The 23,802-nt window shown below is 51.8% G+C and overlaps 9 protein-coding genes across 9 annotated transcripts; 6 read left to right on the top strand and 3 right to left on the bottom strand.

The window, feature by feature from the left end:
* Positions 1 to 3,605: 3,605 nt before the first annotated feature.
* J4E92_008433 (uncharacterized protein) lies at positions 3,606 to 4,473 on the top strand (the record flags this gene model as incomplete). The annotated part of the gene is made up of 2 exons (XM_051499785.1): positions 3,606 to 3,612; positions 3,800 to 4,473. 2 exons carry the CDS (start codon positions 3,606 to 3,608, stop codon positions 4,471 to 4,473), a joined length of 681 nt encoding a protein of 226 aa, XP_051350161.1.
* A 2,507-nt stretch (positions 4,474 to 6,980) lies between these two features.
* J4E92_008432 (uncharacterized protein) lies at positions 6,981 to 8,135 on the top strand (the record flags this gene model as incomplete). Its single annotated transcript, XM_051499784.1, has 1 exon — positions 6,981 to 8,135. One exon carries the CDS (start codon positions 6,981 to 6,983, stop codon positions 8,133 to 8,135), a length of 1,155 nt encoding a protein of 384 aa, XP_051350160.1.
* A 439-nt stretch (positions 8,136 to 8,574) lies between these two features.
* J4E92_008431 (uncharacterized protein) lies at positions 8,575 to 9,690 on the bottom strand (the record flags this gene model as incomplete). Its single annotated transcript, XM_051499783.1, has 3 exons — positions 8,575 to 8,863; positions 8,919 to 9,341; positions 9,392 to 9,690. The coding sequence occupies 3 exons, from the start codon at positions 9,688 to 9,690 to the stop codon at positions 8,575 to 8,577; spliced, it is 1,011 nt and encodes a 336-aa protein (XP_051350159.1).
* Positions 9,691 to 10,180: 490 nt separating this feature from the next.
* J4E92_008430 (uncharacterized protein) lies at positions 10,181 to 12,022 on the top strand (the record flags this gene model as incomplete). The annotated part of the gene is made up of 2 exons (XM_051499782.1): positions 10,181 to 10,633; positions 10,679 to 12,022. 2 exons carry the CDS (start codon positions 10,181 to 10,183, stop codon positions 12,020 to 12,022), a joined length of 1,797 nt encoding a protein of 598 aa, XP_051350158.1.
* Positions 12,023 to 12,802: 780 nt separating this feature from the next.
* Positions 12,803 to 14,691, top strand: J4E92_008429 (uncharacterized protein; the record flags this gene model as incomplete). Its single annotated transcript, XM_051499781.1, has 5 exons — positions 12,803 to 12,983; positions 13,041 to 13,187; positions 13,240 to 13,478; positions 13,530 to 14,376; positions 14,438 to 14,691. 5 exons carry the CDS (start codon positions 12,803 to 12,805, stop codon positions 14,689 to 14,691), a joined length of 1,668 nt encoding a protein of 555 aa, XP_051350157.1.
* Positions 14,692 to 15,474: 783 nt separating this feature from the next.
* On the bottom strand, positions 15,475 to 16,592 carry J4E92_008428 (uncharacterized protein; the record flags this gene model as incomplete). The annotated part of the gene is made up of 3 exons (XM_051499780.1): positions 15,475 to 16,081; positions 16,129 to 16,341; positions 16,390 to 16,592. The coding sequence occupies 3 exons, from the start codon at positions 16,590 to 16,592 to the stop codon at positions 15,475 to 15,477; spliced, it is 1,023 nt and encodes a 340-aa protein (XP_051350156.1).
* Positions 16,593 to 17,028: 436 nt separating this feature from the next.
* J4E92_008427 (uncharacterized protein) lies at positions 17,029 to 18,204 on the top strand (the record flags this gene model as incomplete). The annotated part of the gene is made up of 1 exon (XM_051499779.1): positions 17,029 to 18,204. The coding sequence occupies one exon, from the start codon at positions 17,029 to 17,031 to the stop codon at positions 18,202 to 18,204; it is 1,176 nt and encodes a 391-aa protein (XP_051350155.1).
* A 902-nt stretch (positions 18,205 to 19,106) lies between these two features.
* On the top strand, positions 19,107 to 21,612 carry J4E92_008426 (uncharacterized protein; the record flags this gene model as incomplete). Its single annotated transcript, XM_051499778.1, has 7 exons — positions 19,107 to 19,152; positions 19,184 to 19,613; positions 19,660 to 20,086; positions 20,148 to 20,282; positions 20,328 to 20,452; positions 20,502 to 20,876; positions 20,925 to 21,612. The coding sequence occupies 7 exons, from the start codon at positions 19,107 to 19,109 to the stop codon at positions 21,610 to 21,612; spliced, it is 2,226 nt and encodes a 741-aa protein (XP_051350154.1).
* Positions 21,613 to 22,002: 390 nt separating this feature from the next.
* Positions 22,003 to 22,712, bottom strand: J4E92_008425 (uncharacterized protein; the record flags this gene model as incomplete). The annotated part of the gene is made up of 2 exons (XM_051499777.1): positions 22,003 to 22,248; positions 22,314 to 22,712. 2 exons carry the CDS (start codon positions 22,710 to 22,712, stop codon positions 22,003 to 22,005), a joined length of 645 nt encoding a protein of 214 aa, XP_051350153.1.
* Positions 22,713 to 23,802: the final 1,090 nt, after the last annotated feature.

Below are 23,802 nucleotides of genomic sequence, written 5' to 3'. Positions count from 1 at the left end.
AGACACTTCATCATTAAGCAGCAACTCCGATTTTCTACATCGACGCAATAGCTACAGCCATCACACCTTTTGCATCAACCCAGAATCGGGACAACGGACGCCTCACAACAGTCTTTCTAGGCGTCGTTTTCCCCTCAAATACTGCCGCGACGTGCTTTATCATATGGTCGAACGACAACCATACATCGCCGATGAAAGAGTTGCGCGCTGTGGTATCTGCTGTGGTATCTGGCGAAGATATCTCGGGTCGGCTAGTACATTCTCTCACGCCTGCCACCTCGAGATCCGGCTGAGGAGACTGGAGAACTCTGGAATGTTCATACGACTTCTTCGAGGCTCTTTTTGGAGCGGCGTCCCTCCCAACATCATCGCTCCGCGCGGCCTGTGTCGACGTGATTATGCGCTCAAGGCTCAGGTCTCCAGTAATACGTTTTGGCTCGTCCAGATTTTGACCTTTTGCCGAAATTGGTATTGTCAGACGTTGGGCAAGCCGGAAAGAGCGTGTGCTCGAGGTGTCCGGATTTGGGTAAACCAGGTTGTTCTCCTCCGCTCGTCTCGAGATTGCAACCACCGGGTGTCCGTTAGGTCCTTCAACGATGCCCTTCCGACGAACTGTTTTCATTTTTCGCACGCATGACCCTTCTTCTGCAGGCGACCAGAACATGCGTCCTTGAGCACGGCCTTCATGTGTCGGGCCGATTCGGACGTTTGGCATTGTGAGTGGAGATCCAAGGATTCAAGATTTGCTGGAAAGCTTGGTATATGTCGTACAAGAGGAAGGAAAGATTGCTATCACAAAAGACTGTACTACAAGGTTGGTGTCGATAGTGCTGGCGTTCCTACTTATAGCTGGTGCAACATATCTACTTCCCAAGCTAAGCCTCCGCTCACCCCGCAATGTCAGCCATATCGCCCCGACCCGTCGTACGTCGGGCAAATACTGGAGACTTTTTTCGGTCACCCAGCGACTATGCCCGCTATACGCGGTGGACTTGACACGTAGATGCTCGTGTCGTCCACTCAGCCGGTTGTCAATTATAGATGCAGACGTGGCGTTTGTGGCGGTGCACGCCAACGTGCAATGTGATAGGCTGAGCCGGGTTTAACATGGCTTTTTGAGCGAATTGCAGACATCGGATCCATTCATGTACCAATAAACGCCAGCTGATAAAAAGATATGGAAAGTCTAGTTACATCGCCAAATACCACTCGAGGAATAAGAGACTCAGCAAAATCGTTGTAATGTCGCGGCCTTCCACCAAACCAATCTCGATCTTCTTGCATGTCTTCCTTTCCCAGCCTCTACCACGCTGCTTCCTTGTACCAGTCATAGATCTCATCGATAGAGTAATGATAAGGATAACCTTCGTCATCAGGTTCAAGGACTTCTTCATCTGTCCGATCTGCCCTCCTGACAAGACCGCTGGAAGGGGTCTCAACCGGATTGGCTGCCTCGGGGGTGGGAGTGGGGGTTGATTGCGGGCTCGGCGTCGATTGCGGACTTTGTTCGTTGCGAAAGCTTTGCAAATGCTTGTTGCCAACTCCATTAGGCCAATACTCCCCCCTCGCCTCAATCTTGGGGGGCTTGCTTCTCTCTTCTGCAGTTAGCGTTCCAAGGTCCCTAAAAGGTACTTGAAGATAACTGATCTAGAGGGACTGTTAACCTAAACATCCATGAATTGGTATCTATGGGGTGGCTCTGGACTGACTTTTGTGATTTTCTTGTCTGCGGGTCGAGCATCATCGATCAGTGTCGGAAATTCAACCTGCCACCAAATTCCATCCACTGGAACTTTTTCTTTTTTTCCTTCGGGGCGAGTACCGCTCAGATCTGAATTGGTCATCAAGAAGACCTCGCCTTTGCACTCCATTGCCATGGCCTTCGACATTGACTTGAAGTATAGCCGTTGGCAACCATCGAAGTTCGCGTCGTAGTCCTGATCCCTCTGGTCCTGGTAGATGCACTTGGCCTCGGGAGTCTTGTCCAGGTCATTCTTGTTTGGATAGAACTTTGGCGGATGTAGCTCCTGTGAGTAGTTAGCATTCTCGCGTGGTTGTACTCTACCTAGCGAGACGTACCCAGATAGTTTGGTACTTGCGCGGTCCTTCCGCAGCCCCCGTCAAAAGTACCTCCTTCAGAACAAAATTGGCCAGCCTTTCTGCCGCTCCCGTGAGTTTCGAGGTGTAGAAAAGGCAGGGCACCTCGCATTCGTTGGCCTCGGGCTTTCGGTTTGCGATGAATTTCTAGGTAGCTTAGTCATTGGATTAAAAAGATTCAGAGGGTAAAACTACTCACATCAACTGTGACATCTGCCATCTTCCAGCAACTACCGGTGTTGGGGCCCTCCAGCGTGCCACGACACGTCTCATCAGGTACTCCAAATTGGGGTCCCAGAGGATTGGAGAAGATAGCTGCTTCGATCTCTCTTTTCGCCAGATCCCATGGTGTAAATGCGGGCCTGTCATCGACAGGGAAAGATGTGGACAGCCGGATGTAAGTCCAGCACAGGATAGTGAGCCATGTGGTCTTCATGTCGTGGTAGCGATGGCAGGATGAAAATATACGCAGTAACGTAAGGATTGACGCAGTCCAGGCGACAAGTGTTGATTCAGTGTACGTTTACCCAATGCTGATAGGAGTTGAGAGAAGATATACCTAGTTCTCAGCAAGGATTTCAGCGAGACTTGTGTCGATATCTTTGGCCACGGTATCTTGATAGTACAGGAACTCCAGTTTGACTATCTGCCTTGCAATCGCGCGTTGAAACAAAGGCAGGCATGTGTCCCGTGGCACATGGCCACATCTCAAGAAGATTCAACACATCCTACCTACCTAGGGAGGTATCGCAAAGCCCTACAGCCCCCAATGCTCACCAAGAGACGCGACCTTGAGGCGTCACACACATAATTCTTGAAATATCGGGATTCGGGGTTGAAACAGCCCTCCCGAGGTCTTCTGTCTCCCTAAATCCTTGCGCGCGCGACGCCTTCTCCGTGCATCGGGTAGTAACATAGATAGAACGTCAATGCCCTGAGTCCGCCTGGGCTAATTAGGTACCTCCAAGGTTGGAATGCGCCACCCTTGGCATGTTAGGCAACATCAAGCCGATGTCAAATAAGCGCTTGTAGGTGTACACCGCTAGCTATGAATCCACTAGCGTCACTGTGCCACCCTCAGGTTAATATCCGCCCGCACACCTCTCAAAATCATCAACTGTAGAAGCCCGGAGTACACGTCTGCGCTCAAAGTACACAGATCTTCGTCGCTCTCTTTCCCGCCCTCTTTCCCACCTTCTGGATCCGACCAGCCTTGAATTTGTTTCACTTCCAAGGTTTGCGTTTCTCACATACCTAGGCATCATAGTGAGCCTTATCGCTGATAACGATCGCAATGTCAACGACTCTCTCCAGCTTTGGCGAAGCGCGCGATGCGAGATTGAGTGGCGAGAGAACGTTGGAAGAATGTTTGCGGCACATTGTGGCCTACTACAAGCTTCCCAAATCTACGGTAGAGTCTGCCGACAAAAAGGCATGGAATCTGAGGGGCTTCGAGAGAGAAGTACGAGATCTACTGCTCAGCGAGAACTATGAGCCGCCCACAGACGATGGTAAGTGTGATCAAAATGCAGAATGACCGGCTGTGGGTCTCACTGCTTACACGAGTTCGTAGATACAACCATCATCCTTTCGATCTTCCTGAGTGCATTTCAAGGCGACATTCCTGCCATCAGAGAACTTCTTGAATCTTCTGGCATAGACCCAATATACTATTCCCGTCCTCTCATGAAAATCTCATCAGAAATACGCGACACCCAGCTACTCCGTTTCTGCTTCGAGATCGGCTTTTCGCCCAACTACTTCGACTCCTACACCTTTTGCGGCTGGTATGGGAAAAACGGTGTGGAATGGCTCGATATCTTGTTCGACCTGGACTTTTGCCAATGGCGCACAGACCCACAGCAGTTAAACTACAATTCAACTACGCATAATTCAACCTGGTGTGGTATGGTTCGCATGGGACCTGACGCCACTCGCTGGTGGATAGACCATGGAGGAAGTGTGAGCAGGTTCCGAGGAATGTTTTTTGCACCCTTTGAAAAGCCATGGCCGAAGGCTGCGTCAATTCGAGTCCTGTTGGACAGATTCGGAATCGACTGGTTCAAGGACTCGGGGACGCTGCAGCTAGCAGTCAAGAAGCACGACATGGAAACTGTGAAGATGTTGCTAGAAGCGGGTGCAGATGTCAACGAAGATGTCACTGACTGGAACACGGACATCCGTGAGCATCGAGCCGCCCCATTACGAGCACTAGCGACGGCTATGTACGATAAATCTGATGACATGATCCGATACCTTGCAGAGCATGGGGCAAAAGTCCCGCGACATTATGTCGAAGACCTACACAGCTGGATGCCAGAGGAGTTCAAGCCCTTCATGAGGTTAGTGGTAGAGCTGGGTGCTGTGGAAGAGTAGGCATTTTTCTTTTCCTACGCGTTTGCAAATTACATGGTAGTTACACTGTACCTAGTCATTGATTTCAAACCAGCTATTGATTTGGTTACTTGTTCCTGTCATTGAACTTCGGAGCGGTCAAGTAGTTGGCCAATTCCCGCTTTCGATTCCGCTTCTCCATTCTGGCGAATAAGAGATATGCTAGGTAGCACAACACCCTGGGGCCGTATTGGTATACGCTTGTCTCATCGACCAAATTGGCAGCATGGATTCTGCAGACGCTCAAACGTCCTGTTCCGAATGTATCGGATGCATTATGAGGCACTGTCGTCGAAAGGCGATTGCTCAGTATTGAATAAAGGCCAAAATTGGTCAGCATATATGAGGAGCCGCCGACACTCGGTCTTCAGTAAGACCAAGAAGAGGTCAGCCTTACGTTTCGGATGATGATACGAAACTTCCCACTGCATGCATGAAGATGTCATAAGAAGCTGAGGCATAGGCTTCCAGGATCCCCGACAAAAGCACAGAATGGGGGCGATAGAGTGGCACGGAGTCATTCCACGATCCTAGGACTATACGTAGTACCTCCCGGGGTCAAGATTTGTAATTGCTGATATAAATGCGGCACAGGCTATCTGCGTAGAATGTTTCCAATGCATGTATGGAGATCTCGTAAGAAGCCAAGACGTGAAGTTTCGAAACACTCTGACGCAAGAGTAAGACGGCGGCCGTGCCGCTGCGGGAGAGCCACGGGGCCAGCCCCCGGTTATGAAAAGTGCCCCCACGGGCCAAATGCTTGAGCTGAAGGCGGTGCGGTATCCTCGGATACTCATTTCCGATCCAAACCCCACATTACTTGCATACTGAGGAGTTACAGGGATGCTCTCAAATAGATGCCATGTCCAACTACTTGCCAAATTTAACCACATGAGCGCTACGAGCCACGCGATGTTACCCATGCCTTTTGTCCTGGGGCTACAAACGTACCTTGAGATCCTTCAAGAATCTTCACAGCCCAGATCTACTCCTGAGCAGGCATCAAACGCAATCCACCGCTCATCCTCACTGTAAAGATCGTTGCAATCAAAGACGACTCTTACACCTCTTTCACATACACAGTCTCTATGAACATGAAGGCATTCTTCCTCCTCCAGCACTTGGTCTGCATAGCCAACGCTTATCGCCTCCATCACTAGCAAGTCATCGCCTTCCATAATCCATATGTGTGACAACTACTGACTTTTGGCGTTGGCGTATAGTCAATCTGCGGGCTGCCGCGGTGCCAACCTTGGCTGGCGAGATGTCGATGCCAGCACTGGCTGCAACCGCGACAACGCTGGGGTAGCTGCAGCCATCATTATCGAACACAATGAAACTGAACAAGCCGGAGGTGAAGGTGACAAAGATTTTGGCTCCGTTGTCGTCCTCTTCAATGGCGACGACTGCAAGCCCTCGGATATCTTGGCGTATGGCGACGATGGCTGCCTCGTGGGGAACTATGGAAGTTATGAAGTCTGGGACTTGTGGTCGGTCGATGGCATGGAAGCTCCGGAGCTGAAGTGAATGAAATCGCGATTGTTTGCTTAGATTGAGTTTGAAGGGTGTTTGTTTAGTTCAGCTGGCAATCCACATGTATCAGTTTCTGCGCGATATGATTTCCGCAAGCTTGATCATGAAGTCTAAACGCCAGATGGTTATAGCCGCAAATGTAGCGATATGATTAGACGCTTTGCTTCGTGTAATGATCTTTCGCTTCAATGTAACGCTCCATATCAAACTATACGCTGATGAACTCTTAGTGACCGAGAGCTCCTTGTTCATGTATTTAGTCTAGCAAGACTTCCCCACCGTGATTAGACGGTGAATCTAATGTCTTTCGCATCGGCAACCAAACAAGCAAAGAAGTCCTCCTTGATCGACTGTACGTAGGTAAGCATATGGCGCTCGATATAGCAAGTTCGAAATTCCGAGACTGCCCAGGTGTCAGACTGCACCTTTTGGTTTCGAAAATATGTATGTAAGATGGGGCCTGAAGCAGGCCGAGAAGTTTGGTTGCACAGCGGGGCCATAGAGGTCCCGGTCAGGTTACGTGGGTTGGGGGCTATAGGCAGCTTCCACCCCACAGGTTCTTACACAGGGCAGAATCCGTGCCTCGTGAAGGCAGTGTTCGTTGTGTTGGGCTCACCCGCCCCAGCGTCGCTTTCGTGGCAGTGTGCATCATGTGGCAGGATGTCTGAGTAGAGAGTAGAGTGGCCTCGCCAACGGTTGAGGCAACGTATCGCGTGCGAAGAATTGAGCCGTCCGATGCAGTCCCATACCTCTCATATGATCAATTGTAGGATACGCCACGTATCTTAACTGTTTCGTCACTCAAATTAGATTAGCCCTGCGCAAGCAGTCACCGAATCAGAAATGTTGGCAGCTTACCTAGGTACATTGATAAGAAAGCCATCGACGTGAGTCCTTCTCAGTTCACATCAAAATCTACCTTTACACTACTGCTAGCTTCTTGCCAATCCCTCATCATGCATGTTGCAAAGACCATCAAAGCACTGTTCCTCTTAACGAATCATTTGATCGCCGCGTATACCCCCAGCGAAACCACTTTACCTTCGCAACGTGTCCACAGGGGTACGGCATCCGATCTCGATATCTCACAGCCAGAATCCGTGCTCGGCCGCGAAGCTCGATTTCCCTTAGTTGACAGACAAGCGGGAGATGGAGAGAGCTGTGAAAGAAAGGCTCGATGCAAGAAGAACAGGATTCGAGACCCGTCCGACCCGACCAAATGCATCAAGTGCCCACCGCTCATGAAGTCGGATCCCACGAAGACAGTATGTATCAGAGACAAAGATGTGAGTGAGGAGGACAAGAAGAAAACCTACAAAGACAAGATCAAGGAGAAGATCAAGGAGAAGTTTGAGAAGTTCAAGGACATGATCAAAGAGCGCCTGGAGAAAAAGAAAGAAGAAAAGAACACGGAGTGGGACGAAAAAGACAAACAGAGACGATCTGAAAGAAACCAGAAGAAGTTTCGCCGTATGGCTGTATGTCTTCCTCTTACTGCCGCTGCCATTGGTACGGAGGCCATGCTTGAGATGGCTGACGGCGGCTTCTCATTGGACTTGCTGGACAGCATCAACGGGGATATGCTTGAAGTATGGCCTGGTTCTGATATCGACGACGATTGGCTGGACAACGCATTGCCTGACGATGAGAGCGATATCGTTCAAGAAGACTTTGCGAAAGGATTTCTGGAGGTTGGCGACGCGGCTGCTGAGAATGCAAAGCGATCTATGGAGAAAAGAGACGGCACCACCGACATCAACTCCACCGACATCAACTCCACCAACATCAACTCCACCAACATCAACTTCACCAACATCAACTCCACTTCACCGCAAGAAAGCCCATCTACTGAAAAACGAAACTTTATCAACGCCATTGCCAACCTGTTCAGGTCGGCTGTCGATGCTGTTATATCCGTGGCTAAGGCAATTTCCAGAACGGTCGGAGCAGCTGCCCGTGCTACGAAATTCTTCTCCAATGGTCGAAAACCAAATTTGAAGCAGCCAGGTGAGTCGAAGTGGTCTCGTGCACAGCAGTTAGACAAGGCCAAAGAAATATCAAAGAACAAGAATTGGACAAGATGCCTTCGAGGTGAGAAGGCTGAGAAGTAAAGACAGCACGCTTCGATTCTCAGTTCCCAGTGGCACCACACCGATTGGATGATACAGCGCATTCCTTTGTCTTAGTTCACTAGCTGTAAAACATTTTCGTTATCTGTATTTAGAGTCATGAGACGTTGACTAGAGAGAAGAGAAGTATATGTTAAAGATATCGCTGCCTCCACGATCTTTCCGGTGCTATCATATGGTCCAAGAATAACAACCACGACCTTCTTGCGGTTGAGGACCTCTGACGTACATAGGCAAGAGCATTGGCTTGTATCCATTGTCGGAAGAGTATCATGGTACAGAAGGCAAAGCCCAGACTGGAAATAGCTGAAATAAGAGCGTACGAAAGCATGCACCACAATTCACTCTACTGCCGCGAAAGACGACCTTGAAGTCCTGAGAACCCGCGTATTTCTTCGTCATATATGGGCCGCTTCAGCTCTTAGTAAGCCTTTACCGCAGCTAGTTGCAGAATCCTATCCGTAACAATCGGCTTCTCTAGTGGTTCCGTTCTATTCTGCGGATCAGGCTTGCCATCTCTCTCTGGCGGGCCCTGTTTGCGGATATTGCAGTGCGGCCAGTGTGTCGTACCCTGCCACGTCTTGAAGAGCTCGGCTTTGAGTTCGAGATCCTCTTTCTTCGCGAACTTGGCGGGCGTCATGCAGACATACTGGACATGACGGATGCGGTTGCCTTGAGGAAAGCAGGCGTAGTGCATGGTGCGAGAATCCCTGCGCGATATTAACTCAGGTACCAAATAGGGGAGGAAAGATAGTAAGAACATACCACAGTACCAGATCACCAGCTTCAAGGTTCACCTTCTCGAGTGTGCATCCGCGGTCTTTGAACCACTGGACATCCTCGTCCTTGAAGATGAAAAGATCCTTGAAGTCCTCCTCCTCCGGGGGCTTATCCTCATGGTTGTCCTGTTCCCTCTTCTCGCGGAAGAACTCATCATACAGCTTGCTGCTACCCTTCATCAAGATCAGACCACCATCATCAGAGCCGTTGGGTTGGTAGTTCAACAGGCCTTGGACACACTGCATGCCCTTGCGGTGAGGCGACTGATCGCAGTGCGGCCAGGGGCTCCACTTGAGATCTTTCTGGCGCGGCAGTGTGATGTTCATGCCGTCGAATGAGCAGAGGAGCTCCTCGGTGCCCCAAAGTTTGGAGAAGGTTTCGATGACCTTGGGCTCGGTGCGAGCTTCCCTGAGTCTGCATCAGTATGTTGCAAACATCGCATTCCATTGACAACTTACCAAACGAATTTCTCGTGTGTGCTAGAGTAGGCAAAGTACATCCCGCCCTTGAAGCTCACAGGAAGGTGCTCTTGTGTCCATGTTGACTCATCGTTGGGATCGAAGCCACGACCGAAGGATTGAAGCCACTCAATCTGCTTTTGCTTGTAGTACTCTGCGCGCTCGGGTGAGATGGCGCCTTTAATGATTGCTGTGCCGTTCTTGTGGAAATCGTCGCGCCAATCGCCATATACGGTACCGTCGTACGAGATTAGATCAACACCGCTATCTGGCTTTGGCTCTTCGGCGTGAGGCGCCATCTTCTTAAGACGAGGGCTTGAATGCGTATTGTTAGTGACGAGATCAGAAATGCTCAAATGCAGGAGATGGCGAAACTTATTGGAATGAAGCTGTGGTGGAATAGCCTTTGACTGCACTTAGTTGATGTTATATGTTGGATGTTGAAGAGAAGCTTGTATGATGTTGTGCTCGGGACAATAGTCATCGTTTGGGGATGTCGGGGCAGCGTTGCCGACCGTCTCGGCACATGTGGGCGCCATACCCCGCGATATGTAGCTATGCCGCAGGATTTGTGGGACTCGGGACGTGTGGGGGACGGTCAACCCTTCGGGCTAGAACGCTTGCCGAGGTGGACGGCACGACGTCGCAAAGTGCACTCGACGCGTCGCGTTCCGGGTAGATGTGTTTGTTGTTCAAGTAGCTGTCACGGAGCTTGGTATCTTTACCGATTGCGCTCACTGTTCTCCTCCTCTTTCTCGTCCACACGTTTCACCATTGCCAACGTCAAACATGCCAGTCGCTATGCAAGTGGCCTATAAGCCCATCTCAAAGCCTGAGCCGGGTGTGAACAACTACCAAGGCTTCACACCCGGTAAAACCGAAGTTCTTCGCAAAGGCGCGAAACCGTACAACGCCCGCCCTCTCGAATCTGACATACGAATTGATCACGATGTCGAGATCGTGGTCAGAGATGGATGTCGCCTTTATGTCGACATTTACCGGCCCGCCGACGTTCCCGAAGACGAAAAGCTACCAGCAGTGATAAGCTGGTCATGCTACGGCAAGAAGTACTCCGCTCTACACATGCTTCCAATCTGCGTTTGGAATTGCTGCGTGCCGAATGAAGCGCTCAGCGGGTTGGAGAAGTTCGAGGGACTTGATCCAGTTGTATGGTGCCCACGTGGTTATGCGATCATCTCGGTAGATTCTCGCGGCACGGGCAACAGCGACGGTTCCATACCAGTATGCTCAGTATTGCAAACTCTACTATTTAGCTAATCATGGCAGATCATGGGCTCTCAAGATGCAGAAGATTGCTACGATGTCATCGAAGCTGTGGCAGACATGCCATGGAGTAATGGCAAAGTAGGCATGGCCGGCAATAGTGCGCTGGCCATCATCCAGTGGCATGTTGCCTCTCTACGACCTCCACACCTTGCCGCTATTGCACCCTGGGAAGGGTCTGGTGATATCTACCGCGAGCAATTCTGTCGAGGTGGCGTCTTCAGCATGTCAAATTTCGATCTCATCACACACTTCATCATCAAGACGAACAATCCGGGCGGCGGCATCGAGGACTTCGCTGAGATGCATCGGAGGTCACCTGTCGCAAACGCGTATTGGAGCGACAAGCGCCCTGATATGACAAAGATCGAAGTTCCTGTCTTCATCAGCGGAAGCGACTTTTCCAGCATCCATACAATGGGCTCCGTACGTGGATGGCTCGAAGTACCTCATGACAAGAAGTGGATTCGATGGAGCTCACACCAAGAATGGTTCGAGTTATACTGTGATCCTCACGCGGATAAGGAACTGCATACCTACTTCGATAAGTATCTGCGGGGCATTGACAACGACTGGGAGAAGATGGCTAGGGTGCGATGGTCAGCACTCCAATTTGGCGACCGTGAAGCTATTGATGGCATCGAGTTCTCCGATTTCCCTGTTCCAGGGACCCAATACAAGGACTTTTACCTGTCCGGCTCCGGCTTGACCGAACAACCCCCATCCAAGACCGAGATGGTCAGCTACGACTCGCAAGACTCGAAATCGATCGCCGAATTCACCTACAAGTTCACGCAAAAGTCACGGCTCATTGGCCTGCCCAAAGCCGTTTTGTACATGTCAGCTCCTTCACACGACGACATGAATGTCTTTGTCATCCTGCGCAAGAAAGATAAGGACGGAAAGCTGCTTATGCATCTCTGCTTCCCGTTCTCGGCGATACCCTCAGCTTACAAAAGTATCGATGATATTCCAGAGAAGGAACGCGCGAGCCTGAATCTGCACCTCGGCAGCGTTGGCGTATTGCGTGCCAGCCACCGGGCATTCGACCCGGCGCGAAGCATCCATGAGCAGTTCCCCTTCCACCCCCACGAGAAGGAAGAGAAGATCACACCAGGTGAGATCGTGAAACTAGAAATCGGTATTTGGTCCATGGGTGTCGATTTTGACGAAGGAGAATCGATCAGCGTTCAGGTCTCCGGTGAGTTTCCTAGTATTGCAGAGTACACGGCCTTCTCGAAACCGCGACCGGAACATGAGAAGAACAAGGGCGAGCACAGGATACACGTCGGAGCAGACACGCCGAGCAAGATCATACTGCCTTTTCTGCCTGTTGCAATTGTATAGAGCGTTGAATGAGCCCAATATATCGCACAACTTCATCTAAGTTACGTCACTCGGTGTTTGTTCGTGAATATGCTTGCTGTGACACACTCTGCGCATGCAAAGTTCGCGTCCGTGGACGCAGAACCGTACGATGAAATGATAGTAGTGACTTCGACCGTGCATTGGCATAGCGATAGGACTGCCGCGCATCGTCTGCAGGGTATGTTCTCCGCTTGTGACATTGCAAAGGCTCCCTGAGACAACTGCAAACACTCGTAAAGAAGCTCGGCAGTTGCGCCGCGCAGGAGCTGAAGCCAAGAATGGTTGCGAATTGCACGATACTGATTGGTTGAACATGGCCCTCCTTCCGCGAGCTAGCCCACTCTCCGACGCACGCGCTACCCCGGATTACCTACCCCACAGTCATGCCAGAAACCCCAGATAGACATTCGTGCGACACTGCCGCGTAATGCTCGTGAAGTGGAGTTCTGCTCAGCCGGGATGTGAATGTGGCATTGATTTCCAGACCAAGGCTTGGAAACGCCAACGAAATCGTCGGCCGTGGCACGAGTCTGGACGCGGGCTAGACGACAAGAAGAAGTGCCACGTACCAATAGGTGAACGTTGAAGAAGAGGAGCCGAAGCGCATATTTAGATATAACCACCTCTCTGCGCGCATAGTACACTCTCATCGAACTTAACAGCCATTTGTGCTCTTCCGTTTTGGACGAGCGGGTTTATATTTCCGTTGACTTCACCTTCATCTCGCTATAGCGCGAGAACATCGTTTACTTCGCAAAGATGCTCGACGACATCAAAACCCCGAAGACCATGAAGACCGAAGTCGAACGATATGAGGTTGTTTCAGATGCTGAGACAGGCATCGTGAAGCCCATCCAGGAGCCTGCGGCGATGGGAACTGTGACCATCACCGACCTCGACGAGATCTTCTTGATTCCAGCCCCTAGCGCTGATCCTCAAGGTTTGTGTACTCTGTAGCACGTAGCTCGCCGCCTCACGTACTGAGTCTTCTCATTAGACCCGTTGAATCTATCGAAGTTTCGCAAGATTCTCTTCATCGTGTTGGTCTCGATCTTCTCCAGTCTGGGTCTCGCACTCGTGTCCGGATTTGGAGGTCTTCTTACCTGGTATATCCCTATCTATGCCGCAGCTGGAGCTACATATGGTCAGTGATCTCAGCTCCTCACATGCTCTGACTGCGCTGACCGGGTGTGCAGCCGACATAACCGCGCTGATGACGTACCCTTCAATGTTCATGGGGGTAGGCAACTTAGTTTGCATGCCACTCGCTCTTGCGATCGGAAGGCGCCCTGTCTACCTTCTGTCGCTGTTGCTCTTGATAGCATCAGCCGTCTGGGCCGCAAATGCCAAAGACTACAACGAGCACCTTGGCGCTAGGATGCTCCTCGGGTTTGCTGCAGGTCAGAGCGAGGCACTGGTCCCCATGATGATCCAGGTAACGATAGCAAGACAAAGGCGCGAGAAACGTTCTCTAATTAGGGTGTAGGAAATCCACTTCGTTCACGAGCGTAGTACTTTCCTGATGTGGCAATCTGCTACGCAGACAGTTCTGTCAGCCGTGTACATCATCTGCGCATCACCAATCGCTGGAGCGGTTGGCCCATCCAACTGGTATTACCTAGGCGCCGGTCTTTGCGCAGCCACGTTCATTGCTTCCATTTTCTGGGTTCCCGAGTCAAAGTACGATCGCCCTCTGACCGCTTATGGTCAATTCTCAGCCGAAGAGGGAGGTGAGCTAGAAGGATGTAGGGCGACTGCACCACAGCCGGCTAAGCTCTCCGAAAGACCGCCTCTGGATAACACAAAATTTCTTCCCCGCACAGTCTGGTCAGATATGCGCATCTTCGTCAACAAACCGGAATGGATGGAAGGTTTCTACGGCTTCGTCAACACCTTCCAGGTCATGTTGTTCCCCAATGTGCTTTGGGCCTTCTGCCTAAACGGTCTTACTATTGGCGTCAACATCGCCATTGGAACAACGTACGGCACAATAGTACACGCGCCTCCGTACAACTGGTCGGACAGTTCCGTATCATACGTCAACGCTGGGCAGATCGTTGTCGCCTTTGTGGCACTCCCACTCCTTGGTAACGGCAGCGATGTCATAATCAAGTGGCGAGCAAGACGCAATGGTGGAGTTCACGAACCTGAGAATCGCCTGTTGCTGCTCTGGATTCCCCTGCTATGTGGGTGCCTTGCCGCCACGTTGTACGGCCTGGCAGCGGAAAACCCAGGAGATTACCACTGGTTCGTCTTCGTCTTCGCCAATGCAGCGTATTACTTCGCGTTCGTTGGCGCCAACATCGCTGCAATCACGTACCTTCTTGACTCCTGTAAGTGTTTCCGGATGGACGGCATGTGAGACATACACTGACTTTACATATTTACATTTAGATCCAGCACGCGCTGGCCCTATTCTTGTTGTCATCACGGCTCTTCGAGGCTTCGTGTCTTTCGGCACCAGCTATGGTGTCGCCAGATTCATCGAGACCGATGGCTACGACGGAACGTTCGGAACGTACGCCGGACTCACGGCACTCTTCGGTCTTTTTGGCATACCCGTCTTCCTGTATGGTAAGAAGATCAGGGCCTATACCGGCAAGTGGGCGATGAAGAAGGTGTCAGGCCACCCTTCGATGTCGCACTGAGAAGACAGTCTGTCGTATGCTCGTGTCACGTCGGCGGGGAATCTACGGAAATACCAGGCAGATGAGTGGAGCTGTGTTGTATTGGCGTTGCAGCGAGACTGTTGTGTTGCTGTTTTGGCGTAGCTGGGGAAGCGCGTGCGTCCTAGTCTAATTCAGATCTGTTGAAAGTAGATATCGCTTGTAAACCCCTTGATTGGCCTTCGAGCCGTATCGTATCATGTTATGTGACTGCTTCGCCTGATCAGTGACGCTTGTGGCAGAGGTGGGCTAGCAACATACACGGGCAGTCATGTCAACAACGTAGCATTAGCTTCAATGTGCTGTATGTCCTTGGAAGGGCCCTTCAACGGCGGCCTGAGAAAGCCGGTACGTTACGGTCGTATGAATGGGTACCATGGCCTCGCATAGCAATGTCAGTGTCGGTGTTGGCTAGGTCTTCGTTGGTGATGGGTGCGTTAACGCGTCATAGGCATTGTCGGCATCAAGTCGAGTCATTTGGACAGCAGCGCACTGTGATCAGAACGCTGGATATAGTCTGGTGATCCTCTTCAGCGCCGTTATCTGGTTGTTGAGCCATGCCGTGATAGATGGGTGTCAGACGGGCACGTTGGGTAAGCTTCGTTGATGTCATAGTTTTTTATTTCAGCTAGCGAGAGAAAGCGGCCTAATCTGGACTAACGCGTCACGCTAGGCACGCGTACCAGATCAGGCGCGTTGGATGCTACTCATCCACCACCTCCCCTACCACCTTGGGCGCGCTCCAAAATCAAGCCACCCTCACACTTAGACTTCCGCCTTGATATACGGAATGCCAGTCAGCTTGAATGTCCTCTCATCCATGATCTGCTTGTTCACCGGCTCGAACCGATTGTGCGGGTCGTCCACTCCGTCTCTTTTCGCAACGTTTGAGCCTGTGTGCCTCGCGTTTGGCCAGTGGGTCGTTCCCACCCAGCGCTCGTACGCATCCTTCTTCCTGCGCAAGTCCTCTTGAGTGGCATCTTCCACAGGCATGTAGCATGTGTAGATTGCAAAACGAGGCTGCTTCGTCTTGGAGCTCAGGTTGTAGTGAGGGGTGCGGGAGTCCCACACCAGCAGATCGCCGGGCTCTGCACACACCTTCACCCACTTCAGGCCTTTCTTCTCGAGCCACTTCATGCCGTTGTCAGTGAAGCCATACCACTCTGGTGTCCACGCTGGAATGCGTTCCTCGTCCGCCATGTCTTTATGGAACTCGTCGGACAACAGGTGTCCGCCCGGACACACGATCAATCCGCCGTCCTCTGGACCATTGGGAAGCAGATTCACCAAGCCTTGCAGACACCGGAATCCAGGTTTCAATGGGTCTTGGTCTTGGTGAGGCCACGGCTTGTTTGGTGCCAAGTCTGAGCGACTAGAGCGACTGTCAGCTTGTTCGAGACACGGATGCGCCCAACATACGGCAATGTGAAGTTGATCGCATCAAACGACACGATCAAGTCCTCGGTATTGTAAACCTTCTCAAAGGCTCCAACAACGCCAGGCTCTCCTCGGATCGCCCAAGCAAAGTCTTCGTGGGTAACAGCATATTGAAGGCACATGCCCTTTTCAGTTATCAACGGGAGCTTGTCTTTGTGGACCGTGGACAAGTCATTGCGGTCGTAGCCGAGGTTGCTGGAGAGTGTGAGTGCTTTGCGATATCATGTCGGCGTCTGTACTTACAATCCTTCCAACCAGCTATACATCTTGTCTGCGTACTTGTCGGCCCTCTCCTTCGGAATTGCACCCTTGATGACTGCATAGCCATCCCTGGCCAGGTCGTCCCTCCAGTCTCCGAACGTCGTATCCGTGCCGTCCACTCTCATGCGCTGATCTTCGACGGCCTTCAGCGTAACCGACGCTGTCTTCGTTGCGGTGGAAATCATGTCGATGCGTATATTGGTCTTGGGGCTGTTTGCCGAATTGGATGAAACTTGATCGCTGTGTTGGGAAGACTGGCTTGGAGGTCATATTCAACATTCTTCTCACACAATATCTGAGCGCCTGTGCGATGTGCAGCCTTTGGCGTTGCCCACACGGGCCGAACGTGTGTGGGCCCACCTCTCCGAACCCCGATTACGACGACGGCGCGTGCGAAATGCACGAGCCTGAATACACATTGCGGGGATGTTGAGAGAAGATCTCGTAAAGTGGAGGGTAGGGATCAATTCCAGCAGGTTTCCCGTGCTAGGACGGCAAGAGGTTATCGATTATCAGGTAACCGCTTTCCCGGAATACCACCAGCATGTTTGATAAACCTCCGGCACGGCATCGTGATACCCCATCAACTTCTCTTCCTACACACCCACGACTGCGCTCACAATGTCATTGTCAACACCATTTCGGATCATCATTGTGGGCGGTGGTATCGCAGGACTGGCAGCAGCTATAGCCCTTAGGAAGGACAACCGACAGATTACGATCCTCGAACAATCTCGTCTCAGCGCAGAGATCGGCGCTACGATCTCACTACAACCCAACGCCACAAGGGTTCTAGAACAGTCGTGGGGGCTGACAGATCTGCTCAACGGCTCGAACGGCACTATCGACCACGGATTCAGGATCTACAATGCTGACGGCAAGATGGTGAATGAAATACCTCTACGGAGCAAGACGCAGTATGGCGCAGACCGCATCATGTGGCACCGCGAAGATCTCCACGCCTATCTCAAGAAGGCAGCTACATCCATCGAACGGGATGGCCAGCATGCAATACTGCGTACTTCGGCACGAGTATCTCGGTGTGACTGTGAAGAAGGCAAGGTCATACTTGAGAATGGTGAGCATTTGGAAGCAGACCTTGTCATTGGCGCGGACGGCATTCACAGTGCTCTACGTACTTCTATACTCGGTCAAGAGGCCCGTCCCAAACCCACAGGTTCCTCGGCATACCGGCTTATGCTACCGACTGCGATTCTGAATGAGCGCGCGCCACAATTCTCCGCAAACATCAACCCAGAGGAGCCCTATACTTCTATGATCATGGCACACTCCTGTCGACTCATCATGGGTCCTGCACGCGGCGGATCACTTTACAGTATCGTTGGACTGGTACCGGACGAGCAGATGAACGAGAATTCCGACGAAGCGCAGTCGTGGGTGACGAAAGGACACCCTGAAAAGATGTTGGAAACATTCAAGGATTTCCCCAGCTGGACCAAAGATGCACTCCGGAATGCCGAAAGCATCGGTCTCTGGCAGCTACGCGATTTGGATCCGCTAGATAAATGGCATTCTGGACGCGCGATTATCATTGGGGATGCCGCGCACGCTATGCTACCGACTCAAGGCCAAGGTGCAAGCCAAACCATTGAGGACGCCGAAGCTTTAGGAACGCTCTTCAGTCACATCATTGACAGGCCATCCAAGGACGAAGTGTCTTCGATCCTAGAAGACGTCTTCAAAAGTAGACACGAACGTGCAAGCTTGATACAGCGATTCAGCCGGGAAGCTGCGAAGCCTGCAACGGAACGAGGCAGCAATGTGATCAAAATGTGAGTGCAAGTCGCGCAGGTTTTTTGGCATGATCTAACCGGGACAGGCACCCTGATGAATTCATGGATTACAACTGCACCTATCGGGGAGTGCATGATTGGGAGCAAAGGCGTTCTATGTCAGCAATAACGGTCGGTCTCAAAACAACAGTAGTGGCTTAGACCAGGTCCCACACTTCGGTCGACACGGGTATTGGCGACACCTGAGCCGCACCCTCTGAATCGATGTTTCTGCTGCAATTGTAGACATAGGCGACATGGCTCGATGAGTGAGGCTTGCAATGTGAAACGTGACTACTCCCGAGGATGTTGAAGGTTCGGCAATTGATGTGCCGTCGGCTCGATTGATGTGACGGTTCAGACACACCCCGCATCTGAACAAGGGTAGGGGCGCCCACTTTCCGATGGCCGGAAGCCTTGATGCGCTTTGAACTACCTGCTCGTTTTTTCCCACATTTCCGTTCCTCAGTTCTTGAATTATGTCAGTCGAGATAGCGGTGACCCCAACGAATGCGCGACCCTCGAAACGTAAGCGGACTTCCGATGCGTCAATTGGTGGGCTTCAGTGTCAAGTCTGCCACCGATCATACGAACGTGCCGACCACTTGAACCGACATCTAGACTCACGTGAGTTTCGCTTACCGTTGGCCGTCATTCAGCGAAATCCTAACGATGCACAGACCGCAACGAGAGATCGTTTCATTGTGAAGAGTGCCCTGCAGCGTTCAACCGAAGGGACCTGCTACTCAGGCATCAAGCAACTCACACAAAGAATGCTAAAGATGGGCTCGTAGGCCCATATCGCGTAGCAGAACGTGCCACAAAGGCCTGTAACTCCTGCGTCGTATCAAAAGTCAAATGCGACAATGGAAGGCCATGCAAACGGTGCCAAAAGAAAAGCCTACCATGCCTGACAAAGTCGCCCGATCCGTCACCGCTCGCTCAAGCAGGTGTAGGACAACAGTCAGCGCAAGTGTTTGCAGCATCTGTTGGAGAGCAAAACAACCCATACCAATTTGACGATGACATACAACTGAACGATGTCTACCTCAACGAGACCAATACTGAGGCGCAAGCTCTACTCGATCTGTACAATACCACTGGTTATACCCAGCATACCATCCCGGCCTTTTTCGAACAGATCATGGTTCCCGCACCTGACTTTTTGGGTAGTGACTACATGCAACCGCCTCCAGATCTGACAGCATGGATGCCAGAGACTGACTGGCTTGGTCAGGTTGACATATTTGGCAATGATTTCACTCCAACTGTCAGTCAGATGCTAGAAGTGCAGACATCGCAGGTGACTGCCTTGCCTTCTGCAACGCCGCCTCTCAATACAGATGTTGCTCACGAGAAGATTGATAGCAACTCCGCGAAGAGGCGCCATGCAGTCTTCAAACAGTCTGCCTGGTAAGCCACACTGACCGATAGACCAATCAGCGCTGACCTACTTTAGGTTCTGGATCCCCGAGCGTAACCAGCACGCTTTCAGCGAGCACGAAAACATCGCTCTGGACGAGCGTAACGTAGATCTTGCCTCGTCACCACACATGCCATATTCTTCCAACGTTGTGATCCCAGATAAGCTTTCGCCGGCAGCCCGCGACCGCATCTTCCAATTGGTGTCGAAGACAGCACAGAGCCATATCACCATTCCGTCGTTCCCTTCGGCAGAGTGCGTCGACAAGCTGATCAAGGTTGGAATTGCAAAAAGAACTGAGACTGATGCATGGATCCATCCATATACCTTCGAAAGCGAGACTTCCCGGCCAGAATATCTCACCGCCTTGGTGGCAGCTGGGTGCGTATGTTTTGGCGTACTCTCGGTGAGCAGAACAGGCTTGGCGCTACAAGAGATAGTCCGAGTCGCGTTAAACAGGTTGGTAAGTCTTTTGCAGATACCAGGCCTGACACCAAGTCGAAGGATGTCTAATACGTCTCCAGTCCGAGAATGATAACAGTGTGATACGCGACCTTGAATACCTCCAAGCTTCGATGCTTTGGCTTGATATCGGGGCGTTCTGTGGGTACAGGAGGAAGATGGAAATCGCGGAGAGTAGCTTGCAATCTCTTGTCACGGTAAGAAGCTCTGCTATGATAGTATAACACACGCTGACTCTATAGGCACTGCGGCGCGCTGGCAGATTCGACCACATCCGGTATCCTGCAGTTACACCATCTGCAGAGGATGGCGACGAGGAACTACATGCAAAGTGGAAGCAGTGGGTGGAGCAAGAATCTTACAAGAGGTATGGCAGATACAGTGGACTCTGTTCACCCAGCATCTAATACAGACAGGTTGGTATATCATTTGTTCGAGCACGATATCCACATGACTATGGCGAAGCATCGCCCGCCACTGATCAGCTACGCTGAACTTACGCTTATGTTGCCTGCATCAAAGACGCTGTGGTTGGCACCTTCAGCAGAGACATGGCGAATGCGCTATCTTGACATGGACGTCGTCGCCAGCGCTCCCTCACTGCAAACACTTCTGAAAGACGAAGCTGACATACACTGTCTTCCTGCCACCATCGACATGCAGGTCGCTCACTCATCCTATCTACACGGTATTGCTGCTCAGATTTGGGAGTATGGACAGCAATCTGCGCTGATGAACGAGAGCAGCGACGCCGCTTCACAGCTCTGGGCTCGATCTCGTCAGGAAAAACTGTTGGTACATCTTCCCGTATAACTAACAAAGCTGACACTCTTCCACAGATACCACTATCTACAACGCGAAGACCTTTTACCTAGCAAACATCCAGCCGTAACCTGCCTATTCCACCAATTCTTGCAGATGTACCTCCACGTGAACCTCGATCTAATCACGCGCTTCGCCGGCAAATGCGGCGAGAGCGCTGCCAACAGCGCGTACACTCACCTCTCACCCTGGAGCCAAACCAAAGAAGCCAGAGTCGCAATCTGGCATGCTGGACAAGTGGTAAGAGCTGCGCGACAAATCCCACCTTACCAGATCCGCGGCCCAGATTCCTTCATGTTATACCATGCCATCATGGTCCTCTGGACATACAGCATGATGATGCGCGACCTGGCTAAGAAGACCGGTACGACGACGCCGATGCGCACACGGCCAAGTTCGCTTCCGAGCAAGGTTATCTACCTCGATGATGCCGCCTCTGATAACCAGGCTAGTGTTGTTAATTCCTTCATTGCTACGAATAGCGGTATACCGTGCCTTCGCATCATCTCTACGCACCAGCCAGTGCCATCGGAGTCTGGGGCGATCACTCGGCCCGAAATCTGTAACCTCAAGTTTCCTTCGCAGGTTATGAAGGTGGGTGTCATGCTTCTTGAATCCACACACCCGGATGTGGATCGCGAGACTGGACCACCTCTTGTGCGGGCTCTTTGCGGACTGATGGAAGAACTGGGAGGTCTTCGATGAGAGGACTTGGTGTATTCCATTGCCATGGCAGAACCCAACGCTTACAATCTCGATGGCTGTCATTCCACATTTCCTTATCAATCAGCACCGTGCTCGCGCACACCTTGATCAAAGGTTGGGGACCGGGCAGCGTAGTCAAACGAGCGCATTGCAACGAAGAATGAGACACTGATCAAAGAGCGATTAAAATGTATTTCGTGATCTCATAAGCCCGAGCACTTCGCGCTAGACCCTTCCATTCCACAGTACCAAGAAAGCAAAAACACGCTTCGACTCAACATCCCCAGACCCACCCGATAGCCATCGGAGGTCCAGTACAGTGCGAAGCCCACGTAGCCATCAGAACCGCCGTTCACCGACGGCAGTCATGACAGTGTATGTACACCCCACTTAAGCCTTGTTAGAGCCGCGCTTTGAGCCACTCGCAAGATCGGCAAGATCCTCCATGAGGTCATTCCAGATCTGCTTTACCATACCCTCACCCTCCTCACGGGTCGAGGTGAATTTGTTGGCGACAGCCTCAGCGATGCCCTGGTAGCCAGACTGGTTTGTGTCGGACACTTCGGTCATTGCGGAGGGGGAGTGGATGTGGGTACCGTCAGCGGAGACAGTGTAGATTGTGGGCTGCATGGGGATCTAGGAAGCATGTCGTTAGCACTCTTGCGCGATAAGCAGAAGACAGAGAGTGGGACAAGACTTACGGAATCCTCGCTCTCAGCACCCCGGCTGGCAACGTTGGCCCATGGGATGATAGGGACTCTAATGCCCATGGGCGCGCTTCGGCTCTCCAGGTCGAACTCCGGGAAGTGCATAAAGTCCAGGGTACTGGAATCGCCAACGGATTTCAAACTCCTCGATGTGTTAAAGCGGCGGACTTTGTTGCCGGTCTCGGTAGCCTCGGGGACTGGGATGGTTTGCTCGCCATGAAGGCGGATGGGTCCAGCTGAACGATTTGAGGCATAGGGCTTGTCGGTTGTGAGGAGCGATGAAGAGGCAGTCGAACCTGTCATTGACAGCTGGCGGACTGTGAGACGAGGGCCCAGAAGGCGGGGGCCGGCGAGGGCGCTGATGATGCGAACGCTAGGTTTTGAGGCGGCCATTGCGAAGATGTGTGTAGTGTTGATGTGTGGGGAAGTTGATGTGAACGAAACGCAAGTGCGCGCGAAGGGGAAGAAGTAGTAGTATGCAAAAGAAGCAAGACGAGCAATTAGTGGTAGATTATAAGACGATAAGGTTTCAGTGACGCAAAGATGCGGGCGTCAGTAAGCTTCGGAAGGCGGCGGGCAAATGGGAAGCGCTATCGATCGAACCGGTAGACAGGAACAGGTGTTGAGAGGACAGGAACTGACAGCTGAGCTCGCGACACAGTGAGGGGAAGCTCTCCCTTTTCTAAGCCCTCGAGCCTCACAACACAGCAGCGGCGACCACCTTTCGGATTCCTTGGCCTGCGTTCTGGAATCGCTACAGAGAGCGGTCAGTGAGCTGTGCTGTACAACGACTCAGGACACCCTCGTGGATTTGTTCACTTCATAACGAGTGGGCACATCGGGGATGCAGCGTTGGACTCCGTGGTGCTCAGTGGATGGGAGCTTGCTGGGAGGGAGCTTGGGGCACCCACTATACTGCATGTGGCACAAGGGCTGGCCCGAACCAATGGAAGGGACCCACTCTAGCATGCCCAGCACGTCTCCCCCGCACTTTTGATCATGGTCGCAGCGTGCTCAAATAAACCGTCTGATGTCTTGATGATGACAACGGCACGCGATTAAAGTGAAAACATGATAGTCGTTGAGCGTCCACGCACAGCATGTTCGTTCGTGATGGCGACCACCTTGAACGCAACGGCGCCAAAATGTCGGTGTAGCAGTTGTTGAGCGCACAGTTGCAGGGAGGATCGCCATAGGTTTAGCGATGTCGGCTCCCTCCCGTCACCATGCACAGGGCATACTTGTGCCTGTATGATCGGCTCTCCACCCAGTGCGCATAAGCTTCGGTGACACTTTACTGGGCAAATGAGGCGTGCGATAAGGAGATGTGCCCAGCCTGTTCTGTTTTACCAAGACGTCAAGATCGGGGTCTTGTGATACCTGCATGCTGACCTTGCATGTATATACGATGCAATCTGGTTGTGGTGGTGTTGTGCTGGGCAGTCTGCATCTCGATGTCGTGCTGGGTCTGCGGCTTGATCTT

This window comes from Alternaria infectoria, assembly GCF_024043175.1.
Source record: "Alternaria infectoria strain BMP 0036 chromosome Unknown scaffold_16, whole genome shotgun sequence".
Taxonomy (NCBI): domain Eukaryota; kingdom Fungi; phylum Ascomycota; class Dothideomycetes; order Pleosporales; family Pleosporaceae; genus Alternaria; species Alternaria infectoria.
The sequence above is the reverse complement of the archived record's forward strand: the minus strand, read 5'-3'. Positions and strand labels throughout refer to the sequence as shown.